Source organism: Geotrypetes seraphini, chromosome 7 (assembly GCF_902459505.1).
Source record: "Geotrypetes seraphini chromosome 7, aGeoSer1.1, whole genome shotgun sequence".
NCBI lineage: Eukaryota > Metazoa > Chordata > Amphibia > Gymnophiona > Dermophiidae > Geotrypetes > Geotrypetes seraphini.
In genome coordinates, this window is record NC_047090.1 from 158,181,104 (window position 1) to 158,205,608 (window position 24,505).

Here is a 24,505-nt window from a genome sequence, read left to right on the forward strand (position 1 = left end):
CACAGTATTTGCGTGTAGTGGGCACTTTTTCCTGATAGATGTGTATGTGTGAACCACTGATCATGTGCATCTATTAAGAAAGACAGCACACTAGTGCTGCCCGATTCACGATTCGAATCGGTTCACTGATTCACTTCAGGTGAATCGATTCAAATCGATATAAATTTTTAAAAAATCAGCTTCCCGATTCAGACCCTCTCCCCTCGCCCCCCTAAAGCAGGAGCGGCAGCGCTGCTCTTGCTGGCTGGCCGCTGCCGCACCTGTTTTAGAGGGTGAGGAGGGAGGTCAGTGGGGAAGTGCTGCCGTCCGGCTTCCCTCCTGGCCTCCCCGAAGGACTGCCCCCCCCCCGAAAGACTGAGCACCTTCCCACAGGGAAGGCCTCCGTGTTCCCCCTGGCCTCCCTGAACCGTTTACCTTATAGCTTTAGCCTGCAGCCGAATATCACGGTTACGTCGTCTTTGCAGTGCTTTGAGCTGTTTCCTCTGCAGCGGTCCCGCCCCTCCTTTGACATCAGAGGCAGGATCACGGTGGAGGAAACAGCTCAAAGCACTGCAAAGACGCTATAACTGCGATCTTTGGCTGCAGGCTAAAGCTATAAGGTAAACAGTTTGGGGAGGCCAGGGGGAACACGGAGGCCTTTGCGGGGGGAGTGTGCAGTCTTTTGGGGGGCAGTCCTTCAGGGGGTGGGATAGACCTTGGTGGGGTGCAGGCCTTCAAGGGGGTAACAGGCCTTTATGGGGGGACATGCCTTCAAAGGGGGGACAGGCCAGGGATGGTGGCATAGGCCTTCAGGGGGGAGAGGCAGTCCTTCGGGGGGGGGGGGGGCAGTCCTTCAGGGAGTGGGACAGGCCTTCAAAGGGGGAACAGGCCTTCAAAGGGGGGACAGGCCAGGGATGGTGGCATAGGCCTTCAGGGGGGACAGGCAGTCCTTCGGGAGGTGGGACAGGTCTTGGGGGGGTGCAGGACTTTAAGGGGGGACAGGCCTTCAAAGAGGGGACAGGCCAGGGATGGTGGCATAGGCCTTCAGGAGGGACAGGCAGGCCTTCAAGGGGGGGACAGACCTTCAGGGGGCAGGTGCAGGCCTTCAGGGGAGGGGGGTGCTGGTGTAGAAGTACACGGAGGGAGGGAAGGGGAATTCAAAGAGACGTGCATATGCTGGACTTTGGGTTGGGAAGAAATAATGGGTCTAAAAATAGAGGAGAGTGAGAGAGATGATGGGCAATGGTATTTAGGGAGGGAAGGAACAGAAAGGGAGAGAAGTTGGACACAAGGGATGGTGTGGAGGGGGGCTAGAGATACTGGATAGGAGGGTAGTTGGAAAAAGAAAGGGAGAGATGGTGGACCCTGGGGTGGTGGGGAAAGAGGGAGAGATGCTGGATGAAAGGGTAGTTAAGAAAAGGTGGATCTGTGGATGGAGTCGAAAAAAAAGAAAGATGCCAGACCTCCGGGGGAGGGAAGGGAAATGGAAAGGGAGGACAGAGATGGCAGATGGATGGTTAGAATGGAGAAAGAAGGAAACCCTGGCAAGCAAGTTATCAGAAGACAACCAGAGCCTGGGACCAACAAGATTTGAATAATGACCGGACAACAAAAGGTAGAAAAACTAATTTTATTTTCCATTTTGTAATTACAATATGTCAGATTTGAAACATGTATCCTGCCAGACCGCAAACATGGGCTAGGATTTAAGAGAGAGAGGAAAAATGTTTTTTTGTTTGTTTATTTTGTTTACACCACAGCGCCAGTGTGGTTAGGAGAAGGCAAAGGGGGTGAAGAGGCTATAAAATAAATCCACCAGGATGTTTGAAAAAAACACCCAATTGGGCAGGAAAATCGAATCGAAAAACCAATTCAGTAGGCTGAATCGAATCGAAATTTTTTTCCTGAATCGGGCAGCACTACTGCACACTATCACATAACTTACTCTCTTTAAGGAGCATGTGCATTATGTCAGTGGACAACACCTATTTCAAACGAAAGCCCATCCCTATGATGTATATACACTATTAGCAGCTAAAGTGAATCCATATCTAGATGCTTAGAAGTACAAAATTAAGATCTAACACCACATCCAAAAGAGGACTTGCTCTGATCAGATAGAATCCACCTCACAAGCTTGATAGCCTCTTTCCTAGGGAAGGGGTAAAATGCGGACCTCACGGTCCTTATGGACCTCGCGGATCTAAAACCACATGTCCTTAAAAATCTGAGGTCCGTGCCACTTGTAGTCTCTGGCTCTGACAGACCTCTATGACAATTTAGCTCTGATGGATCCTAACCTATGCTGAGACTAAAAGTGGTGCGGACCTCAGATTTTTAAGAATGCACAGTTCAGATCCATGAGGTCCGTGAGGTCAGATGCACTGCAGACCTTTGCACACATTTTTTAACCCCCCCACACAAACCCCCCCAGCTATTTACCAACCAGTGTCATATCGCGGGGGCTCTCGGAATCATCGCAGAGGGAGATCTGGAGGAAGGGCTGATCAGGCTAATTAGCAAAAGCCATGGTGGGCCTCCTCCCTCCTTAGCCATTAGGGAAGGCAGAGCCTGGGGCCTGAGCTGAGCATGCAGGGAAAGCGGTGGAATAAGCTAAAAGGTGAACTTGTCAATGCACGGACCTCAGATTTTTAAGGACATGCAGTTTTAGATCCACAAGATCCATAAGATCCGCATTTTACCCCTTCCCTCTTTCCTAGTCATCTGATAGTGAACACTTGGGGGGGAGATATAACATCTCTTCTCTATGAATCCATATATCAATGCAGTCATTTGTTTAATCATCAACAGCTAAAGCAATGGGCCAAGAAATGAGTTGTTTCCTAGCAAGTCTTTGTTTAACAATATTAAGAAATAAACAGTCTAGAAAAACCCAACATTACCTTGCATTTTTAGGGCTGATTTAGCATATCCAATAGCTTCCCAGGGTGATGGAATGTCTAAAAACACAGCATCCGCAATATTGACGACACCAAAACCACTCTTACACACATCCTGGCTTTTCACACTAACAAGGTGATCCACTTTGTGCTCTTTGAACTCCTCCATTGCTTTTTCCGCCCTCTGCTGATGAAACTCGACTGTGTAAAGATGCCCTGTTGGTGCAATAGTCCTTATGATGGCATGAGAAAGGGAGCCACTTCCAGTACCTAAGCAACAAAACGCACATTCATTGAATAATTAATCATCTGTTGAAGGCATCTGGCTCTTTTAGGCAGTCATCTTTTTTCCATAAGCAAAAAATAGTTACTACAACAAAAAAAATCCATCATGTTCTAATGTAAACAGAGCTTATGAAGCTCATGCAACTGCATAAAATAGGATTTACAAAACTACAGAGACTTTTTTTTATCCAAGCAGAATACAGGTTTTATTTGTAAGCTTCACAAATAAAGAACCTCCCCCCCCAATGTTAGCTTATTCACAAGAAGTTTTAGACAAGAATTAGTATAAGTTTCTATGTTCTTGATCCCTTCATTTATTGCCTTTGAGACACTATAGAAAGATTAGGTTACTACCTCATTAATCTTCTTTCAAGTAGATAGACACTCCATTCCTGAACCTGTGGATAGTCAACCATTTCTTGCAAGAATTCTTGTAGGCAGCTTCATTTGCATTCTTTTGCTCCACCACCCATCCTCCTGGGCTGTCCTCCAGTTGCTCAGTTCGTATCAAAGCAGATGGTCAGTACTGGAGAGGAAAAAGAAGAGGGAGGGGTACATGGACACTCACCAAGAAATATGTTTGCGCTGATCATTAAACATATCATTCAAGATATTAAATATATCATTAAATATATAACAGCTATACAAAACAACCATTTGCAATATATAACAAGGTGAAAAGAACAAATAAGTCTCCAATTTGAGCCACCTGCATTAAGATTGTGGGAGATTTTATATACACACACATACATACATACATACACACACACACCCTAGTTACTTCAACTTGGCAGTCATATCCTCCATTCTTGTCAAAGCTGGACAAAGGAAAGAAATGTGATGTCCGGATTCCCCGGCACCTTTGAGGCAGTAAGCAGGCAACTGAACATCTGACAGGGCGGGCTTCAGGAATGTAGAAATGTGGAATATAGAAAGAAGATTAACGAGGTAATAACCTAATCTTTCCTTCTAGTGCAACAGATACTCCATTCTTGCAGTCCCTTGAGTTTAGGATGGGACAGATGAGCCTGCTGTCACAACTGAAGATCTGAATGTGAAGTCCTGTTTGGCCGCCACGTCCATGCTGTAAAACTTTATGAACATATGGAGAACTTTGTGAACATATGGAAAGAAGACCAAGTAGCCATTCTACAGATTTCTTCTGGGAACACCACCAAATATTCCGCTCACAAGGAAGCAACACTGCTAGTAGAGGGTGCCTTAAATGGATATAAGTGGACATTTTCCACTTCTGATATAGACTGAAGGCCATATGGATACATCTTGAAATGGTCTCGCTCGAAGTTGGTTGACCTTAACGGGCACCCCCATCCAGTATGAACAGATGATCAAACAATCTAAATTTGTTCATGATCTCTAAAGAGAGCAGCCAAGAATCTGCACCCATCCAATAATTTCAACACTTGATCACTCTCTTTCTCGATCCTGAGGGTGTGAAGGCAAGCAAGCGTACTTCTTGGTTGATGTGGAAACCACTATCAGCCAGAAATTTGAAATCCTGAGAAATGGATCTCTGCAGGACAAAACCTGAAGTTTTGACCTCTTTGGGTGTAGATGATTGCCACCAGAAACACTGTCTGATGATGAGGTCTCTCAAGGAAGCATATTCCAAAGGTTCATAGGGCACACTCGCTAGCGCCCAGAGGACCAGATTAAGATTCCATGTTGGAAAAAGGCTGATGCACCAGAAGGCAGTCATGACGCACCCTTCAAAAACCTGGATGTGTAGTTACGGTGCTCTTATTAACCCTAGACCCAAAACAGGAAAGCCCCGCAATCTGATCTTTCAGGGAGCCAACCGACTTTCCTGCAGGCAGGAATGCTGCTATAGTCGCTTTCTTCCTGCATCTTAGAAAGATGGACACCACTTCATCTGAATAGCCTTTATGCGCTCAAGAGCCATGCGGTAAGAACAAAATGTTCTGGATCCTGCAAGGCAATTGGTCCCTGTGTGCAGCTTGGGAGGGCAGAGAAGTTTGAGACTTTGATTCCTTTGCAACCGGACTAGGTCTGCATACCATGATTGCCTCAACCAGTCTGGTGCTACTAGAATCACCGGCCCCTGGTGCACTATGATCTCATGCAGAAGTTGGCCTGTCACAGGCCCCAGAGGGAAGGCATAAAGAAAACCTGCCTTTGGCTAGTGATCCGCCACTTATTTCTGTCAAATGGGATGATCAGTGACACTCAGAAAAGCACACAGACAATATAAAAGCATAAACAATAACCCTTTATTATATATATATATAAATATGAATATAAGAATAAAAAACATCACCGTAATACCAGACGACCTCCTTCACAATTGGGAATCTCTGCAATTGATAGGTAGGTGGACACGGGCTGTCCCTTGGTTGCAACGAAAATGGATTCTAATGTTAGGGGCAGAATTCTGGTCTTATATAGGATGAAAATTGCTGAGTTAAAACAGCTGGTCATGCTATTACGATTCAGGCACACCCGGTCCTGGCTTTACTGTCCTTTTGATGTTAACAAGGAGGTGTTGCAGAGCCCTTTGATGTTGTTTGGTTTTACTGTCCTTTTGATGCTGTTTGGGCAACCCCCAGGTCAAAAAGGTCAAGATAGCAGATACTTGTTGCAGAAACCTTTGATGTTGTTTGGACAACATTCAGGTCAAGGAGGTGTGAAATCAGCTGCCCATCTGGTCTTTACTGTCCTTTTGATGTTGTCTTGGCAACACCCTGATCAGATAAGCAGACTTGTGGATACATGTCAGTAGTATGCTGAGTTTCAGTTACTCCCCTGGCCAGTCCCTCTGATGTTGTTTGGGCAACACTTAGGTCAAGGAGGTCAGAATGTGAGATTTCAGTTACCCCCCTGGCCATAGGCATAACAGATAGTGTTGCACCAGAGCATCCAGGCCTTCGCTTCTTGACTTGTACCTTTGACTGTAGAACCGAACCGCCTTCTAGATCGGATGTCAGGCGCTCCCACCAATTCACAACACAGGTGAAGACTTCCTGAGACAGTGACCACTCTCTGGGATTGAGGATCTTCCGGATGAGGAAATCTGCTTGACAATGTTTACTCCTACCACATGTACCGCCGAGAGCACTAGAAGATGGGTCTCTGCCCATTGAAACAGCATCTGGGATTTCAAGTGCAGAGAGCACTCTTGGAGCCTCCCCCTCTCCCCCCCCCCCCCGGTGACTGACATAGGCTACTGCTTTTGCGTTGTCCGATAAAACTCATACCACTTTGCTCTGCAGCGTGCTCCCGATTGTCTGAAGAAATAAATAAGCTCTGGAACTTATTGCCAGAGGATGTGGTAACAGCGGTGAGCATATCTGGGTTTAAAAAGGTTTGGACAAGTTATTTATTTATCTATTTATTCCATTTTCTATACCATCCTCCCAGGAGAGCTCAGAACGGTTCACATGAGTTTATTCAGGTACTCAAGCATTTTTCCTTGTCTGTCCCGGTGGGCTCACAATCTATCTAATGTACCTGGGGCAATGGGGGGATTAAGTGATTTGCCCAGGGTCACAAGGAGCAGCGTGGGTTTGAACCTACAACCTCAGCTTGCTGAAGCAATAGCTTTAACCACTGCGTCACACTCTCCCCAAGTTCCTAGTCTGCTATTGAGACAAACATGGGGAAAGTCACTGCTTGCCCTGGGATTGGTAACACAGAATGTTGCTTCTAATCTGGGTTTCTGCTAGGCACTTGTGACCTGGATTGGCCACTGCTGGAAACAAGATACCGGGGCTAGAGGACTACTGGTCTGACCCAGTATGGCTATTCTTACGTTCTTAAATCACAATGCAGTGGACATAAATAGGTATGAGGAGAAAGAGAACCAAGAAAAAGCTGGTGCAGTAAATTCAAAGATGATCTTCTGTACCTCGGTATCAACTAAGAAGAGATGGAAACTGTTGCAGCTATTCTAACATGTTGGAGAACACTTGTTGCTCAATGTGCCCAGGTGGAACTAAGTCCAAGTAAATCATTTTCGTAATAATACATGCTGTTTCATTTAGGGACATCGGATTAATAGGAATGGTCTCAAAATAGTTTCATTTATTTTTGACAGAAAGATTTCTTACTATTTAATTTGTTTCCGAGTCCATTGGTGTTATTGACTCAGGAGTTAGATACAATGGCCCTGATTCTCCAAAAGTGCGTCCCGATTTTAGGTAGCTGTAGGCGTCCTACAGCTGTCTAATCAGCCAATCGGGATGCACGTTTTTTAAAAAAAATGCTCCCCAGGCAGGCCTGAAGGCGCCTCCAGGAGCCTAGGGAGACCCGCAAGATGCCTAAGCTCGCCTACAGGCCTTAGGCGAACTTAGGCGGCCCTACGCGTCTCCCTAGTAGAGGAAGAGACTCTTAAAATGTAGGCCAGCAAAATGCTGGTCTACATTGTAAGTAGACGCGGCCGCTGTACTGATCGCAGCAAGAGATCTCCCTGCTGCAATAAAGTATAGCGGCCGCCTGTCCCATCACCGACATGAGGATGCCTAACTCCTCCTGTCGGAACCCCGGACCCCCCTTCCCCCCCCCCCAAACTCGTAATCGCCGACAGGAGGATGCCCAACTCTTCCTGTCGGAACCTCGGAACCCCCTCCCCCCCCAAACTCGTAATCGCCAACAGGAGGATGCCCAACTCCTCCTGCCGGAAAGCCCAACGACCCCCGCCCCAACTAATCTCCCTCCCCCAACTAACCTTTCTCAATGTTGGTCGGCTGGACGGTTCTTGCTGCCGTCCAGCCGACGGGCCCGCCTCGTGGAAATGAGACGGGCCCACCCCTTCCCGGCCCATCCCCGCTAAATCTAAGGCCTGATTGGCCCAGGCTGTAGAAGCCTGGACCAATCAGGCCTTAGGCATAGCGGGTCCGCCCATCCCCACTAATCCTAAAACCTGATTGGCCCAGGCTAGGCACCTTGGCCAATCAGGCCTTAGGATTAGTGGGGAAGGGCGGACCCGCTATGCCTAAGGCCTGATTGGTCCATGCTTCTACAGCCTGGGCCAATCAGGCCTTAGATTTAGCGGGGATGGGCCGGGAAGGGGCGGGCCCGTCTCATTTCCACGAGGCGGGCCCGTCGGCTGGACGGCAGCAAGACCCGTCCAGCCGACCAACATTGAAAGGTTAGTTGGGGAGGGAGATTAGTTGGGGCGGAGGGTCGTTGGGCTTTCCGGCAGGAGGAGTTGGGCATCCTCCTGTCGGCGATTACGAGTTTGGGGGGGAGGGGGTTCCAGGGTTCCGACAGGAGGAGTTGGGCATCCTCCTGTCGGCGATTACGAGTTTGAGGAGGGGGGTCCGGGGTTCCGACAGGAGGAGTTAGGCATCCTCCTGTCGGTGATGGGACAGGCGGCCGCAACTGCGGCTGCTATACATATTGCAGCAGGGAGATCTCTTGCTGCCATAAGTATAGCGGCCACGTCTAATTTAACCCGATTCTCTAACCGGCGTCTGTACCATGGACGCCGGTTACAGAATCGGGGTTTAGTATAGGCCGATTTTGAATAGGACGCCTCTCCCGGGCATCCTATACAGAATCAGGGCCTCGGTGTCTTGCGGGCCTAACCTTCAATATAGGCGGCCTGCCTGGGGAGCATTTTTTTTTTTTTTTAAACATGCATCCCGATTGGCTGATTAGACAGCTGTAGGACGCCTACAGCTGCCTAAAATCGGGACGCACTTTTGGAGAATCAGGGCCAATATGTTAGCCCTTTTTTTTTTTTTTTTTTTGCTGATGACATTCAACTGATTACTTCTGTTAATCCAAGAATCCAGATCTATCTAGACTAAATGCTGTTTTAGTAAATTGCTTTGATCATTGTTTAAAGTTTAATTCTTAGAAGTCCAAAGCTATTTGGACAACAGATTTCTTACTGATTCCCTGTACAGTCTGCTCTTGTTATTCACTCATTCATACATAAGAACATAAGCAATGCCTCCGCTGGGTCAGACCTGAGGTCCATCGTGCCCAGCAGTCCGCTCACGCGGCGGCCCAACAGGTCCAAGACCTGTGCAGTAATCCTCTATTTCAGGGGTATTCCAGTTGGGTTTTCAGGATTTCCCCAATGACTATGCATTGAAAGCAGTGCATGCAAATAGATCTCATGCATAGTCATTGGGGAAATCCTGAAAACCCAACTGGAATACCGCTCTCAAGGACCGGAGTTCCCTACCCTTGCTCTATCTATACCCCTCTATCCTCTTTTCCAGCAGGAAATTGTCCAATTCTTTCTTGAACCCCATTCTGCCCTATTATGCCCTCTGGAAGTGTATTCCAGGTGTCCATGATTCATGATTTCACCTATCTGCAGTTGCATCAATTGCAACTAATATTCCCCATTCACACCACTTTGTTCACATTTTCGTGGACCAGCACTTTAAAAAAAAAAAAAAAAAAGCAAATCCCACAGGTTTTTGCTTTCACTTTCACCTCATGATCAGACTTTGCTTCCAGATGTGGCCTCCAAGCATCTGGAGAGTGAATTACAGGTACTTCAATTGCTGTCCCATGCAGAAATTTAACCCTAGTTTTCCACTAGAGTCCACTGTTGACTTTCTATGGTTTTGAGGCGCAACGTGTATGAGCCGTATCGAGGTGGAAGAAGATCTCTTTTTTCTTAAAGGACCCACGGCAACAAGAGGGCATCCGTTGAAAATCAGGGGTGGGAAATTTCATGGCGACTCCAGAAAATATTTCTTCACTGAAAGGGTGGTTGATCGTTGGAATAATCTTCCACAACAGGTAATTGAGGCCAGCAGCGTGCCAGATTTTAAGAAAAGATGGGATTGGCATGTGGGATCTCTTCATGGAGGTAGTTAGGGGGTGGGTCATTAGTAGGCAGACTAGATGGGCCGTGGCCCTTTTCTGCCGTCATTTTCTATGTTTCTATGTAACCTCTATTTTCCCATAGACTCAATGTTTTGTTATTTAGAAACATAGAAACATGACGGCAGATAAAGGCCAAATGGCCCATCTAGTCTGCCCATCCACAGTAACCATGGTCTCTCTCTCTCTCTGAGAGATCCCAAGTGCCTATCCCAGGCCCTCTTGAATTCAGACACAGTCTGTTTCCACCACCTCTTACGGGAGACTGTTCCAAGCATCTACCACCCTTTCTGTAAAAAAGTATTTCTTCAGATAACTCCGGAGCCTCTCACCTCTTAACTTCATCCTATGCCCTCTCATTGCAGAGTTTCCTTTCAAATGAAAGAGACTCGACTCATGCACATTTACATTACGTAGGTATTTAAACGTCTCTATCATATCTCCCCTCTCCGGCCTTTCCTACAAAGTATACAGATTTGTGATTTTGCGGTTCACAAACATTTTCAGGAACCAAACTGCTGCAAATAACGAGAATGGACTGTATTACCCAATTTTTCCAGACATATGTTATCATTGGGTTCCACATATGGCACTTTAATAGATAGCATAATTCCTGAGTAATTAAGAATCCAGTAGGCCGATTGAAGCTACAACTATTCCCCTGACCAAGCTAATTCATGTTGATGAAACGGAGGCAGACCCCCGTCAGGAAGTTTAAGTGCTCTTCCTTAATTATTTGGCTCTGTAAGCTCTGCAATTTGGCAATCAAAGTTTTTTTATTTATAGCACCTAAAGTTACTTTTACACTGCATTGTTTACCACATGATTACTGGAGAGTGGGTTGTTTTTTTTAGACTAATGATTACATAATGATTCTTTAAAGTAAGACCTTTTTTTAGTGTCTTTCATTAAGGTCTGTTAAGCCCTTTGAGGTAACTGGGGTCTCTCTTTCTCTCCTTTTTGATAGCTTTCAGTCTTTAGTACAATAGATTCTATGGAAGATTTTCATTGCAGTTTGCGCTTGTCATCACCTGTTTGGTTTTGTTGGATTCCCAGTTAGCCTTTGAAACGCATAGCATATTGCTACAGTAAGCCACAGTTACTTTGGAGCTTTACATTTGATTAGATTGTATCTGGAAAAACCTTTGTTACATAAACCTGTGCACGCATTGGTATTAAGTATACACTTCTCCCTCCGTATTCGCTGTGATAGGGGATTAACAGAACCACAAATACAGAAAAACTGCGAATAACCTTTTCATATATTATTCGATGTTTTCTATTAAAAACCATTGTGAATATGGTGAAACCACAAATAACAAGGTGGAACACCCAGCTTGTTCCTGAAGGAGAGGCAAAACACGTTGAAGAAAGTGCAGGGAATCAGCGATTTTCTCTGTAAACGCTTGGAATCAGTGATTTCTCTATGCAAGCTGATGTAATTTGGGGGAAAGGAGCCAGCAAGCTAAAAACGTGAATAATCGAAACCGCGATTGCTGAAACCGTGAATACAGAGGGAGAAGTGTACTTGATTACATGGCCTTCTAAAGTATATTTCAAAAATACCTCAGTCTAACATCATGACAATTCTTGTGTAATCCGCCTTGAACCGTAAGGTAACGGCGGAATAGAAATCACTAATGTAATGTATCTAAAATTTGCCCAGGTTATCATGGGTACTAACAGATATGATAGAGTTAAATCTCTTCTAAAAGAAGCACACTGGCTCCCTTCCATGTTTCACATGAAGTTCAAACAGTTGGTAATAGTCTATAAAGCTTTCACTCTAGCCAACCTGAACATTTGGCTAACCTACTTGCATTCTATTGCCCACCAAGAACTCTTAAGATCATTACATCAAAACAGTTTAGTTCTTCTACATAACTCTATATGGGCTTCTGCATTCTGTTTTCTTGCCCCAACTCTATAGAATTACAAGGTTCAAGGTTTATTAAAAATTTGATTACTCGCCTAGTAACATTCTAGACGACATATAATACAATTAAATTGAGGGGATCAAAATTAAAATAAATAACGAGAACCAAAACACAAAACAAGACCTACTCACAAACTGAAAACAAGAGGATAGAGGGTGAAATACAGTACTCCCCCGATATTCACGGGGGTTCCGTTCCAGGAATCTCCGCGAATGTTGAAAAACCATGAATACGTGTTTTAGCAGGGGAGACAGGAGAGGGCAGCCGGAATGCCAGTGAGTTAAGGAAATCACTCGCGGTATGCTCTGACCGCTTCTTCCTGTACTAAAGTCGGGCCCCACCAATCAGGAGCTGCATGTCAAAGCTAGAAAGAGATCTAATCAGTCGGATTTTATAAAAACAGTTTTCCTTGTTTATGTTGTGCAGTAAAACCTTGGATTGCAAGTAATTTGGTTTACAAGTGTTTTGCAAGACAAGCAAAACATTTGATTAAATTTTAACTTGATAAACAAGCAATGTCTTGCAATACAAGTACATATAGTATACACACATCACATCAGAAATGAGCCAATGGTTCGTCTCTCTCTAACGCTGCAAGAGTGTAGTGACTGTTCTAAACGAGCAAGGTCTTTCAATACGAGTACATACAATATACATGCATCACATCATCACAACTGAGCTGATGGTTCTTCTCTCTGACGCTGCGGGAGCGTAGTGACAGTTCTAAATCAGCGAGGTCTTGCAATACAAGCACGTATAGTATTTTGTATTAAAGTTTTTGGGTTGTGGAACGAATCGTCTGAGTTTCCATTATTTCTTATGGGGAAATTCGCTTTGATATACGAGTATTTTGGATTACAAGCATGGTTTTGGAACAAATTATGCTCGCAAAGCAAGGTTTTACTGCATTTCCTATGAAGGTAAATCTTATGTCCTTGGTGAGTCTAAGGGCCCCTTTTACAAAGCTGGGGTAGCGAGTCCTGTCAAGGCAAATACAACGCAGCCCATAGGAACTGAATTGCTACTGCAGCTTTGTAAAGGGGCCCTAAATTATTTTCTAGTTTCAAAAGAAGAGTCCAGAGCAGTAACATAATTCCATAAAGTTAAGCTACACTGTATGAGCTGACTGTCACTTTCTCCATTTTTGGTTTTCTACTAATAAACCCCTCCCCCCTTTTACAAAACCACGCAAGAGGATTTTAGGACCAGCTGGCGCACTGAATGCTCTGCAATGCTCCGATGCTCTTAGGAACTCTATGACCATAGGATCAGCGCAGAGCATTCATTGCACCGGCTGGCGCTGAAAACCTCTTGCGTGGTTTTGTAAAACAGAGGGGGGAGGGGATAACTTTTCTTTGTTGTTTTTTCCCCATATCTTGGTCCTATTATCTCAAATAGCAGACATTTATGCTTATTTTCCCTTATTGTGATAGTTCCTGTAAACATTCATTTTCTTATTTATGGAATTGCATTGTTTTAATCCAGTGGTCTCAAACTCAAGGCCCGCCAGGTACTATTTTGAGGCCTTCGGTATGTTTATCATAATCACAAAAGTTAAATAAAACAGTTTCTTGATCATATCTCTGTTTGCTATAAATTACAATATTATTATTAAGACAGCCAAAAGGAAAGATTTATAAACTATAAAGAGTTTTTACCTCATGCAAAATTGTAATAAGACATTAACTATTTTTTTCTGAGGCCCTCCAAGTACCTACAAATCCAAAATGTGGCCCTGCAAAGGGTTTGAGTTTGAGACCACTGTTTTAATGTGATTGAATAATTAAAATTCTTTATATATTTTAAAAAAAATAGAATTCCCTTCCATTATACCTTCGGTTAGAAACCAATCTAAGAAGGGCTTAAAAACTTAAGACCCTTTTTAAAAAGCCACCACAGCAAATGCACCAAAGCACATTCAATTCCTAAGGGCTTTGATGCATATGCCTCAGCAGAATCACTACCATGGCTATGTAAAAGGGACCCTAGTTTTACGTTTGCTTACCCTAACTTGTTATTGTTACTTGTGTTTTTGTAAAAAGCTTGTTATTTTCCTGTCCAAGGTATTTTAATACTGGCTGATGCTTGTATACCATTTTGACTGGCTAGCCCAGAAACAACTGTATATAAAATCTGTTAATCAAATAAATAAATTGTGCATTCTATTACAACACAAAATGAAAGTGTTGAGTTTTAATGGAATATCATGCATTAAAACTGATAGCCATTCACTGCACTAATACCATAAGTTGCATGAAATCCTCTTTGCTTTCTGCTGTTCAGAGACTGTCAGTAGTGACTCATATTGACATGTCAATAAGTTCCCAGATTTTCCACTCTTACAGTATCTAGGGAAGAAAAGATCACACCACAATCAGGAGAACCAAGTACAGCCTATTACATATGCCCCCCACGGAATAAAAATGTGAGCTCAGAGGGCATGCTTAGAGAAGATATTCTATTAAATCAGACAAAAAAAATATTGCTTCAGCAATGTGGTGAAGGAGGATCACAATATCATTACACAGCAACAGCATTTGACACCAAGAATGCCAGTGTATCTTGCAGCTTCACAATGTGTCCTTATTATACAGGGAATACAGCTGTCATACACTAAGAGAATCACTGCATTCATGATGTCTTCTCAGATAATATTCAAATGACCTTGAGTCACTGCTTATGTCCAAAGTTATCAACTAAGGCTGCATAAAGATAAGAACATAATAGCCTTACCAGGTCAGACCAATGGTCCATCTAGTCCAGTATCCCATCTCCATGGAGGCCAATCTAAGTCACAAGTACTTGGCAAAAACACAAATAGTAGCTGCAATCCAGGGCAAGCAGTGGCTTCCCCCATATCTGTCTCAACAGCAGACTATGGACTTTTCCTCTAGGAACTTGTCCAAACCTTTTTTTTAAAAAAAAACTAGCTACATTAACCACTCTTACCACATCCTCTGGTAATGTGTTCCAGAGCTTAATTATTCTCTGAGTGAAAAAATAATTCCTCCTATTAAAAGTATTACTCTGTAACTATCGAGTGTTCCCTAGTCTTTGTAAATCTTGATGCAGTAAAAAGAATAGATCCACTTGTACCTGTTCTACAGCACTCAGGATTTTGTAGACTTCAATCACATCTCCCCTCAGCTGTCTCTTTTCCAAGCTGAAGAGCCCTAACCTCTTTAGTCTTTCCTCATATGAGTGGAATTCCATCCCCTTTATCATCTTGGTCACCCGTCTTTGAACCTTTTCCTTTTTTCTTTTATTATTTATCAAATTTAAATAATATTAACAAGCATATACATCTTGTACAGAAAGATAGCTTAATAAAGAAAATGATTTTATACATTAAACCAAATTAAACAAAAGGAAAAAGAAGGGAGAAATATAAAATATACTTCCCATTTCAAATTTAAGCAATCACTAGTCCACAATCCATATCTATGATCCAAGACTTTCAATGAGTGATGTTTAACAATTACAGGAAATCAATTTTAAAAATGAAAAACAAATTGATTTCCTGTAATTGTTAAACATCACTCATTGAAAGTCTTGGATCACAGATATGGATTGTGAACCTTTTCTAGTGCCACTATATCTTTTTTTGAGATATGGAGACCAGATCTGAATGCAATACTCAAGGTGAGGTCGCACCATTGAGTAATACAAAGGATAACATTCTTATTTTTGTTTACCATTTAAAAAATAATAATTCCTAGCATCTTGTTTGCTTTTTTGGCCAATGCCGCACATTGGGCGGAAGGTTTCAGCATATTGTCTACGATGACACCCAGAACTTTTTCCTAAGCGCTGACCCTCAAGGTTGACCCTAGAATCCCATAACTATGATTTGGATTATTCTTCCCAATGTGCATCACATTGCATTTGTCCACTTTAAATTTCAAGTTTAATAATTGTTTTGATTAATCGCTTTGTCGAATTTCAAAGCGATGAACAAATTAAAATTACAATTTCTGGGGAATAATACAAACAGAACAATACATATTAACTTACAATATTTAAAAAAAAAAAATAAAATAACGAAAACAAACTTAAAAACACAAGGAAAGAAGGGAGATGAAATACAAATCATTATAGGAAATTAGAACAAAAAAGGGAAAATACAAAATGAATAACAAAAAAACAGTGTAATATAATACAATAAAATATTCTAGACTGCAGAATTTGGACGCCCAGTCTTCCAGTTTCCTAAGATCTTCCTGCAGTTTTTCACAATTCGCATTTTAACAACTTTGAACAGTTTAGTGTCATCCATAAATTGAATCACCTCACCCATAGTTCCAGTTTCCAGATACTCTATTTTATTTAGATGTGAGCTGTGAGCCTATTTGTATAAGTACTCAAAGAATATGCAGCTGAGTCTTTAGCACATGTCAAACTTGATACTTAATAGGGAACAAAATTGAATTAAAAACAGCCATTTTAAACCACTCAGCCATTGTGAGCTTAAAATACAATAGAAGGATCTTTTCATTGCAAGGTGTACTAAACCACCTACTTTGCTACACAAATCAGTTACACTTGTGAACACCATCTGTGAGTTCTACTCTGATCAGTCCCTGTGGAAACAAACACTCTAGGCATTGGCCCCTGGAAATGAATACTTCTGCACCAGCTACATAAATTGTAAACTGAAGCTTAATTATCAAATTAAAATATCCTGTCTGGGATAGTACCGTGTTTCCCCCGAAAATAAGACCTACCCCAAAAATAAGCTCTAGCATGATTTTTGGGGTAGGTCTTAATATAAGCCCTACCCCCGAAAATAAACCCTAGTCGCCGGCAGCAGCAGCGCTCCCCCCACCCCCGCTGACCTATCTCGCCCTCCCATCCGAACCATGAGACAGGAATACCTTATAACAGCGTCGGCAGTAATCTACACAGGCTGCTTCGCGGCCTTCTATCTCCTGGGTGTTCCTCTGCCGCATCACTGATGATGTCATCAGCAACGCGGCAGAGGACCGCTCAGGAGATAGAAGGCCCTGAAGCAGCCTGTGTAAATTGCTGCCGACGCTGTTATAAGGTATTCCTGTTTCGCGGTTCGGATGGGAGGGAGAGATGGGTCAGTGGGGATGGGTGGAGCGCGGTGGTGGGGGGATGGGAGGAAGGGAGGGATAGAAGCTGCAAGGGTTCTGCTGCACAAGGGAGGGGAGGAAAGATGCTGCACATGTGGGGGAGAGAAAGGAAATAGGAAGAATTGGGGTGGAGGAGAGGAAGGGAGAGATGATTATTACATGAAAAATATAAGACATCCCCGAAAATAAGACCTAGTGCCTTTTTTGAGCCTCAAATTAATATAAGACAGTGTCTTATTTTCAGGGAAACATGGTATTTGTACAAAGATCTGCATCAGTTTATATTGCTCAAGCACACTTGTCCAGGAATGGAAAAATCCTGTCTTGACCAGGTGACAAACTTTCTTGGCGCCAACCAGCAGTCTCTCAGCCACTGGACTCTAGAGTGTGAAAAGTGAAACTTAGCCCAGTGGTGTGTCTCAGCCAATGGGCTCCAAATAGCAGAACATGCAACTGTGGCCCAGTGAAAATTGAAAAGTAAGTAGGGACTGGGAGGACTAGGATGTGATTGTTGGAAGGGAAGCAAAAAGCAGCCAAAATTTACAAAAAGTAGGAAACGCACCCTCAAAGCAAAATCCTATCTCCAATATAAAAGAGCAGCACACATACAAAACCATCCTCTCTCTCTCTCCTTGCCCCCCCAAAAAAAAAAAAAAAAAGAGAGAGAATCCGTTCCCTTGCAGTCCTTGACAATGACATGCTTTGAAAATTTGGTGTGACTGGAAACATTAAAATATAAAAATTAGTTGGTGGTGGGAGGGGTGAAATCTTGAGCTTTCTTCCCTCCAGAGAGGGGGCAAACAAAAACAAATTGCAGAGAATCTAGATAAATACCAGTATTACTTTTCCTCTCCATCCATCCTATTGCACTTCTGGAAAACTGTAAAATAAGCATATTAATTCTGCTTTAAAACTAATGAACTAACAATCTTATGATATCTGTAAAGTGGGCAAAGCACATAACTAATACTTGTACCAAATTTAAATTCCATTCTAAAAGTCTTAGCAACCTAGAGCAAAGGCATTCCTGTGTCATACCACTTCTTAAAGGATTTGAATGCAGAGAGAAAATAAGACAGCCTCTCTTTACACGAGACTGTCAACACTGCTGTTAAGTGTACATTCCATGTATGTCTGATCCAAGATTCCACTTTAGGGAGGTGTCAGTCTTCTTCTAAGCTGCAGCATTGTCACATCTAGCTGTCACCAGTTAACTGGGAAATTAACGTTTCTAATTTTGATAATCCAGATTTATTTACAGATTATTAGAAATTGAACACCGATGCCGAGGAAGTCTCCTATCTGTCCTCCTACCTTTGCAGAGTCCTTATGCATCGGATCTGCAAGGTAGTTCCATTGGATACTGCAATCCTCCCAGGGGATACAGAAAGGCACAACAAGGTGGCACATGTTATCCACTGGAAACTTTGTAAACATTACATCACCGTTGTACCGGAAAAGAACTGGGATCCTGACCCTTAGAGAATCGTGGAGAATGAAGATGTTTTGATCACCAGGACCATCTCCATTCTAACAGATATACGTAAATCTGAGTGAGAAGAAACCAGACCACGGTAAAAGAGAAAAAACATTAGAGATATCATTCTCAAGTGACTATGTGGTGGACTGTGTGGAGAGTGAGAATAGATCTACAAGTTCCCAGTAATGCAGTTTTACACTATGAGAATGTGACAAAAAAAAAATATGGAAATATCACCTATTGTTTTGGGTGCCACAAGCCTCATTAAAAAGAATTTCCAAGTACAACTGCATATATTGCCTATACATGTAACAACCTTCTAACTCCAAAAGTATGCCAAATAAGTTTATATATCTATATTTTCATATCCTATTTTCAAAGAATACTGCTTGCACCATGCATAGTTGTAAAGGTTAAAACAACAGAGCTTATCTAAAGCTCTATGATACAATCACGTAAGCCACATCAATACCAGGGTCAACTCAACTTTTGCAATTAACCCACTGTTCTGACACTAATTAAAAAAAAAAAAAGAAAAAATTTCTCCCTACCTAAAACTAGACAAAACATAACATTATCTGTCATTTTTCAAAGTACAGTGGAACCTTGGTTTGCGAGCATTAATTTGTTACAGAAGCATGCTTGTAATCCAAAGCTCTCCATAGGAAGCAATGGAAACTCGGACAATTCGTTCCACAACCCAAAAACTTTAATATAAAATATATTGTACATACTTGTATTGCAAGACATCGCTCGTTTAGAACAGCATATTGAGATTAGGTGGGAACTCAGGGAATTGAAACTTGAAATAAAAAAAAATAAACTTGAACTCAGGGAATTGGGTAGAACTATGTAGATTTTGAGCCAAATGGGATGGAATTGGGTACTGGCAGAATGAGAAGGGGTTCAGGGACTGTGCAACACTGAAGGTAAGGCCAGGATGTATTGGGCTAGCGTATATTGTACTGCAGGTAAATTGTGTGTGTACACATTGGGTTCTTGTATTGTGCTTAATTGCTGTATTCAGATGCGCTCAGCAATGCACTTATGTTGTGCGTACTGGTATGACGTGGCACGCGTCGAAGTGCTCGCATTGCAAGACAATGCTCATTGATCAAGTTAAAATTTTATTAAACGTTTTGCATCTATTGCAAAACACTCGCAAACAACGTTATTCGCAATCCAAGGTTTGACTATACTATAAAAACAACTCGTTAGGATTAGAGGTGGAAAGTCATAACAAGTCAAATATACTAGCTTTCACCAAACAACAATAAAACATTATATACCTTGCTCATCTGCTAACAACCTCTAAACCTCTTTCAAAACAAAACTTCCAAAAAACACCAAGACTGCTCTCTGATCATTAATAAAAAATATCATGCTACCAATGTCATGAGTATGTCACTCAAAGATCCTCAAAACAACCCCTTAGATCAATCTGAATGTAAAACGCACAACTCTCTGAGCTCCCTGTAATATCTTGCTACTTATTAAAAATAAATAACCAAACTACATATTCTAAAAAGGCTTTTAATGAAGTGTTCACACTTTAAACTTCTCTTTCTTCCTGAGTGGATCGGCACATTTCAATCTATTAAAAGAAAGTTAGGGCTCCTTTTACTAAGGTGCGAGCGCTACAATGCCACGCACGCTAACACCTCCATAGAGCTTGCGTTAGTATTTTTCGTTTAGCGCGCGCTAAAAACGCTAGTGCACCTTAGTAAAAGGAGCCCTTAGTTCAATATAAAGAAAAGTATAAAATATGTAAAATAAATATATCTATATATATATATCTACACATACATACACTCACTGATAATAAAATGTTCAAGTTGCCTATTACTATATAATATTAAACTATTTTGGCCAAGAGCAATAACATGGATTGTCAACCACTCAATGTATGCTATTAAATTCACGTATTATAACACCCCCCTTAAAAATGTAGTAAGTCACTATGCAACAGTTATTATATATATATATATATATATATATATATATATATATATATATATACACACACATTTTGAATAGTCTATAAAAAGACTCTTAAATCCAGCTCACAATTTAAACCGGCAGGAACAACTATATTTAGCTCATAAATAAAGCATTGTTCTTCCTTTAAAATAGATCAAACCCTACCTTCCTCTTCCAATTGCTTTTCACTGTTTTAATCATACCATATTTTGGCATTCAATACAATGTTCCATCTTAGGAACCGTTAAAACTTTCTTTTTGGCGATAGCTCTTGAGCTGTAAGGGGTACCCCCTTCCCCCCCAGACCCCCCCCTTAATGTTAGTCTATAATCTAAGCCTAAATTTAGCTGCAGTTTATAAAACAGTGCTTAGTGCCAGGACCCACAACTAAAATTTAGGCACAACCATTTACCCCAACTAAAACTTAATGTAAATCACCATGCTTAAATTAGGCACGGATCGGGCATATTTTATACCAGTGTGCATACATTTTCAGACTACCACGACCCACCCATGCCCTCTTTTCGGTTCTAAGCACTAAAATTCATGTGTAGTCCTTTATAGAATAAAGATTAATATGCAAATCTAAAAAGATGAATATGCAAATTGTAATTAGTGCTGGTAATTGCTAGTTAATGACCAGTTATTGGTGCCGATTGGCTTGTTAATCAATTAAGCTGCATGCACGAACTGGGCAAATCGGGGTAGTTTCTTGAATTTATGTGCATAATTATACAATAAGGGGGATCTGTGCCTAATTTAGGCATGAGGATTTATACCATGTTTCACTTGGTGTAAATGACCATGCCTAAATTTAGGGGAAGTTCTCCACGCTAAGCACTGTTCTATAAAGAGCATCCAAGGGCTGTGTTTAGAATAGCGCTGGGCATTATTTTTTTCAGCACATAAAAACATAAGAATTGCTGTTGCTAGGTCAGACCAGTGGTCCATCGTGCCCAGCAGTCTGCTCTCGCCGAAGCCCTTAGGTCAAAGACAAGTGCCCTAACCACAGCTAGCCTTAACTGCATATGTTATGGTTTAGCAGTTTGTTTTTTTTAATGTGCCATTTATAGAATTCAGTCCATAAAGGCCAAATGCTTAAGTAGAGAAGAGTTACTTCAGTGTAGGAACCCCCCCCCCCCCAACAAAGAGATCATGGAACAGTTTACACTTTAATTTTTTAAATCTAGCTCACAATATACAATGGATTATTAGGAAGGTGTGGTACAAATTAGAAAATCACAGCCATTTTAAAAACAATAAAAACTTAGTTAGCCTACTCTAAAGGGAGAAATCTGAAAGACAAGAGTGATCCCCTCGGCTCTACTTGAATATCAGCAACAACAACAAGAAGGGCCACAGGGACATTTTCCCTGCGGCTCATGTTCATTATGCCAGATTTCTATGTCAATTACATTCTTTGAGCATCCAAAAACCAAAGAGAAAATCATTTGAATCAATAAACTCAATTGAGGCAATTCTGCCTTTTCAAATATCCTGGAAAAGGGAGTGATGAGTGGTGATTAAGGAGGTTCACTGTATAAACTGGGACTGATGTAAATAACACATGTTAAATACCACTTGCTGTTTCTGTTCAGCACTGCCGGGCTTTATAGAGTAGGCAGTTATAGAGCAGCATAGACAGGAAATATCATGACCCCCCAAAACTCATTTTAATCAACATATACCTACAGAGGAGGCGAGAAGGGAGGAGATTAGTAGGATTGCAACTAGTCAATATGTAATCTATGATGGAGAAAGGAAAGTTGATCTTACAATGGAAAAAAACGTCACATGCACCACACTGAATAATGCTAACCAAGCTACCCCCTGCCTTTAAGAGTTGGCAGCCATACATTAAACACTTGCAGCCTACTGTTCTTGTCCAGATGATAAATGTGAAGACTTTCAGCCAGATGCACCTACTAGTGAGAGAGCACATGAAGCAGCAGTGATTGAACGAAAAGGATCCACTAAAACTGTCCATCAATCACTGGGACAGCCTCTTTTTTCCTGCATTATCTTGCCTGGTATTCCTGACAGAAGATGCCCCACAATAAAATAAGGTTGCAGTATGTAAACCTTTCCAGGTGTGTTCTTCCTCATCCAAGTCACCTATATACTTCTGCTTGGTTTATTTAATAGGCATTAATAGGGGATCATGAACAGATCAGAGAAGGTTATCAAGCCGCTGTACCGGGCCATGGTGCGCCCTCACCTAGAGTACTGCGTCCAGCACTGGTCGCCATACATGAAGAAGGACATGGTACTACTCGAAAGGGTCCAGAGAAGAGCGACTAAAATGGTTAAGGGGCTGGAGGAGTTGCTGTACAGTGAGAGACTGGAGAAACTGAGCCTCTTTTCCCTTGAAAAGAGGAGACAGAGGGGACATGATCGAAACATTCAAGATAATGAAGGGAATAGACTTAGTAGATAAAGACAGGTTGTTCACCCTCTCCAAGATAGGGAGAACGAGAGGACACTCTCTAAAGTTAAAAGGGGATAGATTTCGTACAAACGTAAGGAAGTTCTTCTTCACTCAGAGAGTGGTAGAAAACTGGAATGATCTTCCGGAGGCTGTTATAGGGGAAAACACCCTCCAAGGAATCAAGACAAAGTTGGACAAGTTCCTGCTAAACTGGAATGTACGCAGGTGAGGCTGGACTCATGTAGAACACTGGTCTTTGACCAAAGGGCTGCCGTGTGAGCAGACTGCTGGACATGATGGACCACTGGTCTGACCCCGCAGTAGCAATTCTTATGTTCATAAAATAATAGCTTAGAATCAAACAACAAAAATAACAACAGCCATAGCACATCAATACCAACCAAAGACTTGTAACGTTAAAGCAAAACACAAAAGGAAAAGAGTTTGACAAGCCAGAGTAGTCTGCCAAAACAGCCAAAATTTCCCTAATCTGAAATTCCTGGGCTAATGCATTTCAGAGCAGAAGCCAAAAACCAAAAGGCTGATACAAGCAATTTTAAGTCTGATCTTAGGGGGAGGGGGGGACTACTGTATTAGAACTTGATGATCTCAATGATCATAGAAGAGCCAAAAAATGACTAAAGAATTTAAAGAGTGAAACCTCTTTAGCCTTTCTTCCTGGGAAAGTTATTTATTCTCTTTATCAGTTTGGTTGCTCTTCTTTGTAGCTTTTCTCATTCCTTAATAGGCTTTATATTAGATGGAGGCAAACAGACCTGCAAGCAATACTTATTTGTTGATGATCATGATCAAGTCTATTTGTCAAAATCTTGGTGGTGGTGATTGGGGAGTGGGGGGAGCTAAGGGGTCTGAAAGTTGAAGAGGGGATATAAGGCTGAAGGTTCATCTAGGATGCCCAGGCTCTAACATACAATATTTTCTGCCACTGCCCAAATAATTCTGCAGGTCTCACCATATGACATAACACTTTGCCCATATTAGCTTGCATGAGAAAATAAGGGGCTTCATTTAAGGACTGAATGCAAGTCCTCTGAATGATTGTGAGAAATGGTATTGATCACATGGCCACTAATAAAAAAATCAGATCATTAAAGTCACCACATAAACAAGAGCTACCATGCAATATTCCCAGCGAAAGCCTTAGATGGGGGAACATTCCTAGATGGTCTCCTTCAAGAAAGGAAAGCCCTGGCACGGGAATGAATCACTTCTTACAGCAAGCAGTTTCAGCTGCCAGAGAAGAAATTCATGCCACTTGCACATCATGTTAAAGCCCTAACAAAATTTTTCTTCCATTCCGAGTTGCTAAATCAAACTTCAAGACATCACAAATAAGTAGAAATCACATCAGAAATGCAACACAAAATGTTCCTGATCATTCTTATTCCTCTGATGGTAAAACTAGTATTCATCTATCAAAATGCATTCAATTAGACTGCCCCTATACTTTGGAACGCTGACCAGCAAGTCATAAAATTCCTTGCAGTCATTTCTGAGGCATTCACTGAATTTTCTCTGAACTACTTTTTCAGGTCTGTAATTCTGCAGGGTAATGTTCTGTCCTTTGTTCA

General features: G+C 42.1%; 1 protein-coding gene across 3 annotated transcripts in view; it reads right to left on the bottom strand.

Moving 5' to 3' along the window:
• TRMT61A (tRNA methyltransferase 61A) overlaps positions 1–24,505 on the bottom strand; it is a 60,338-nt gene that overhangs the window by 14,367 nt on the left and 21,466 nt on the right. For all 3 annotated transcript variants that reach the window (XM_033951601.1, XM_033951600.1, XM_033951602.1), the window contains exon 3: positions 2,883–3,149. In XM_033951601.1, coding sequence (XP_033807492.1) covers positions 2,883–3,149 — 267 coding nt within the window. The remainder of the gene's footprint in view (positions 1–2,882; positions 3,150–24,505) is intronic.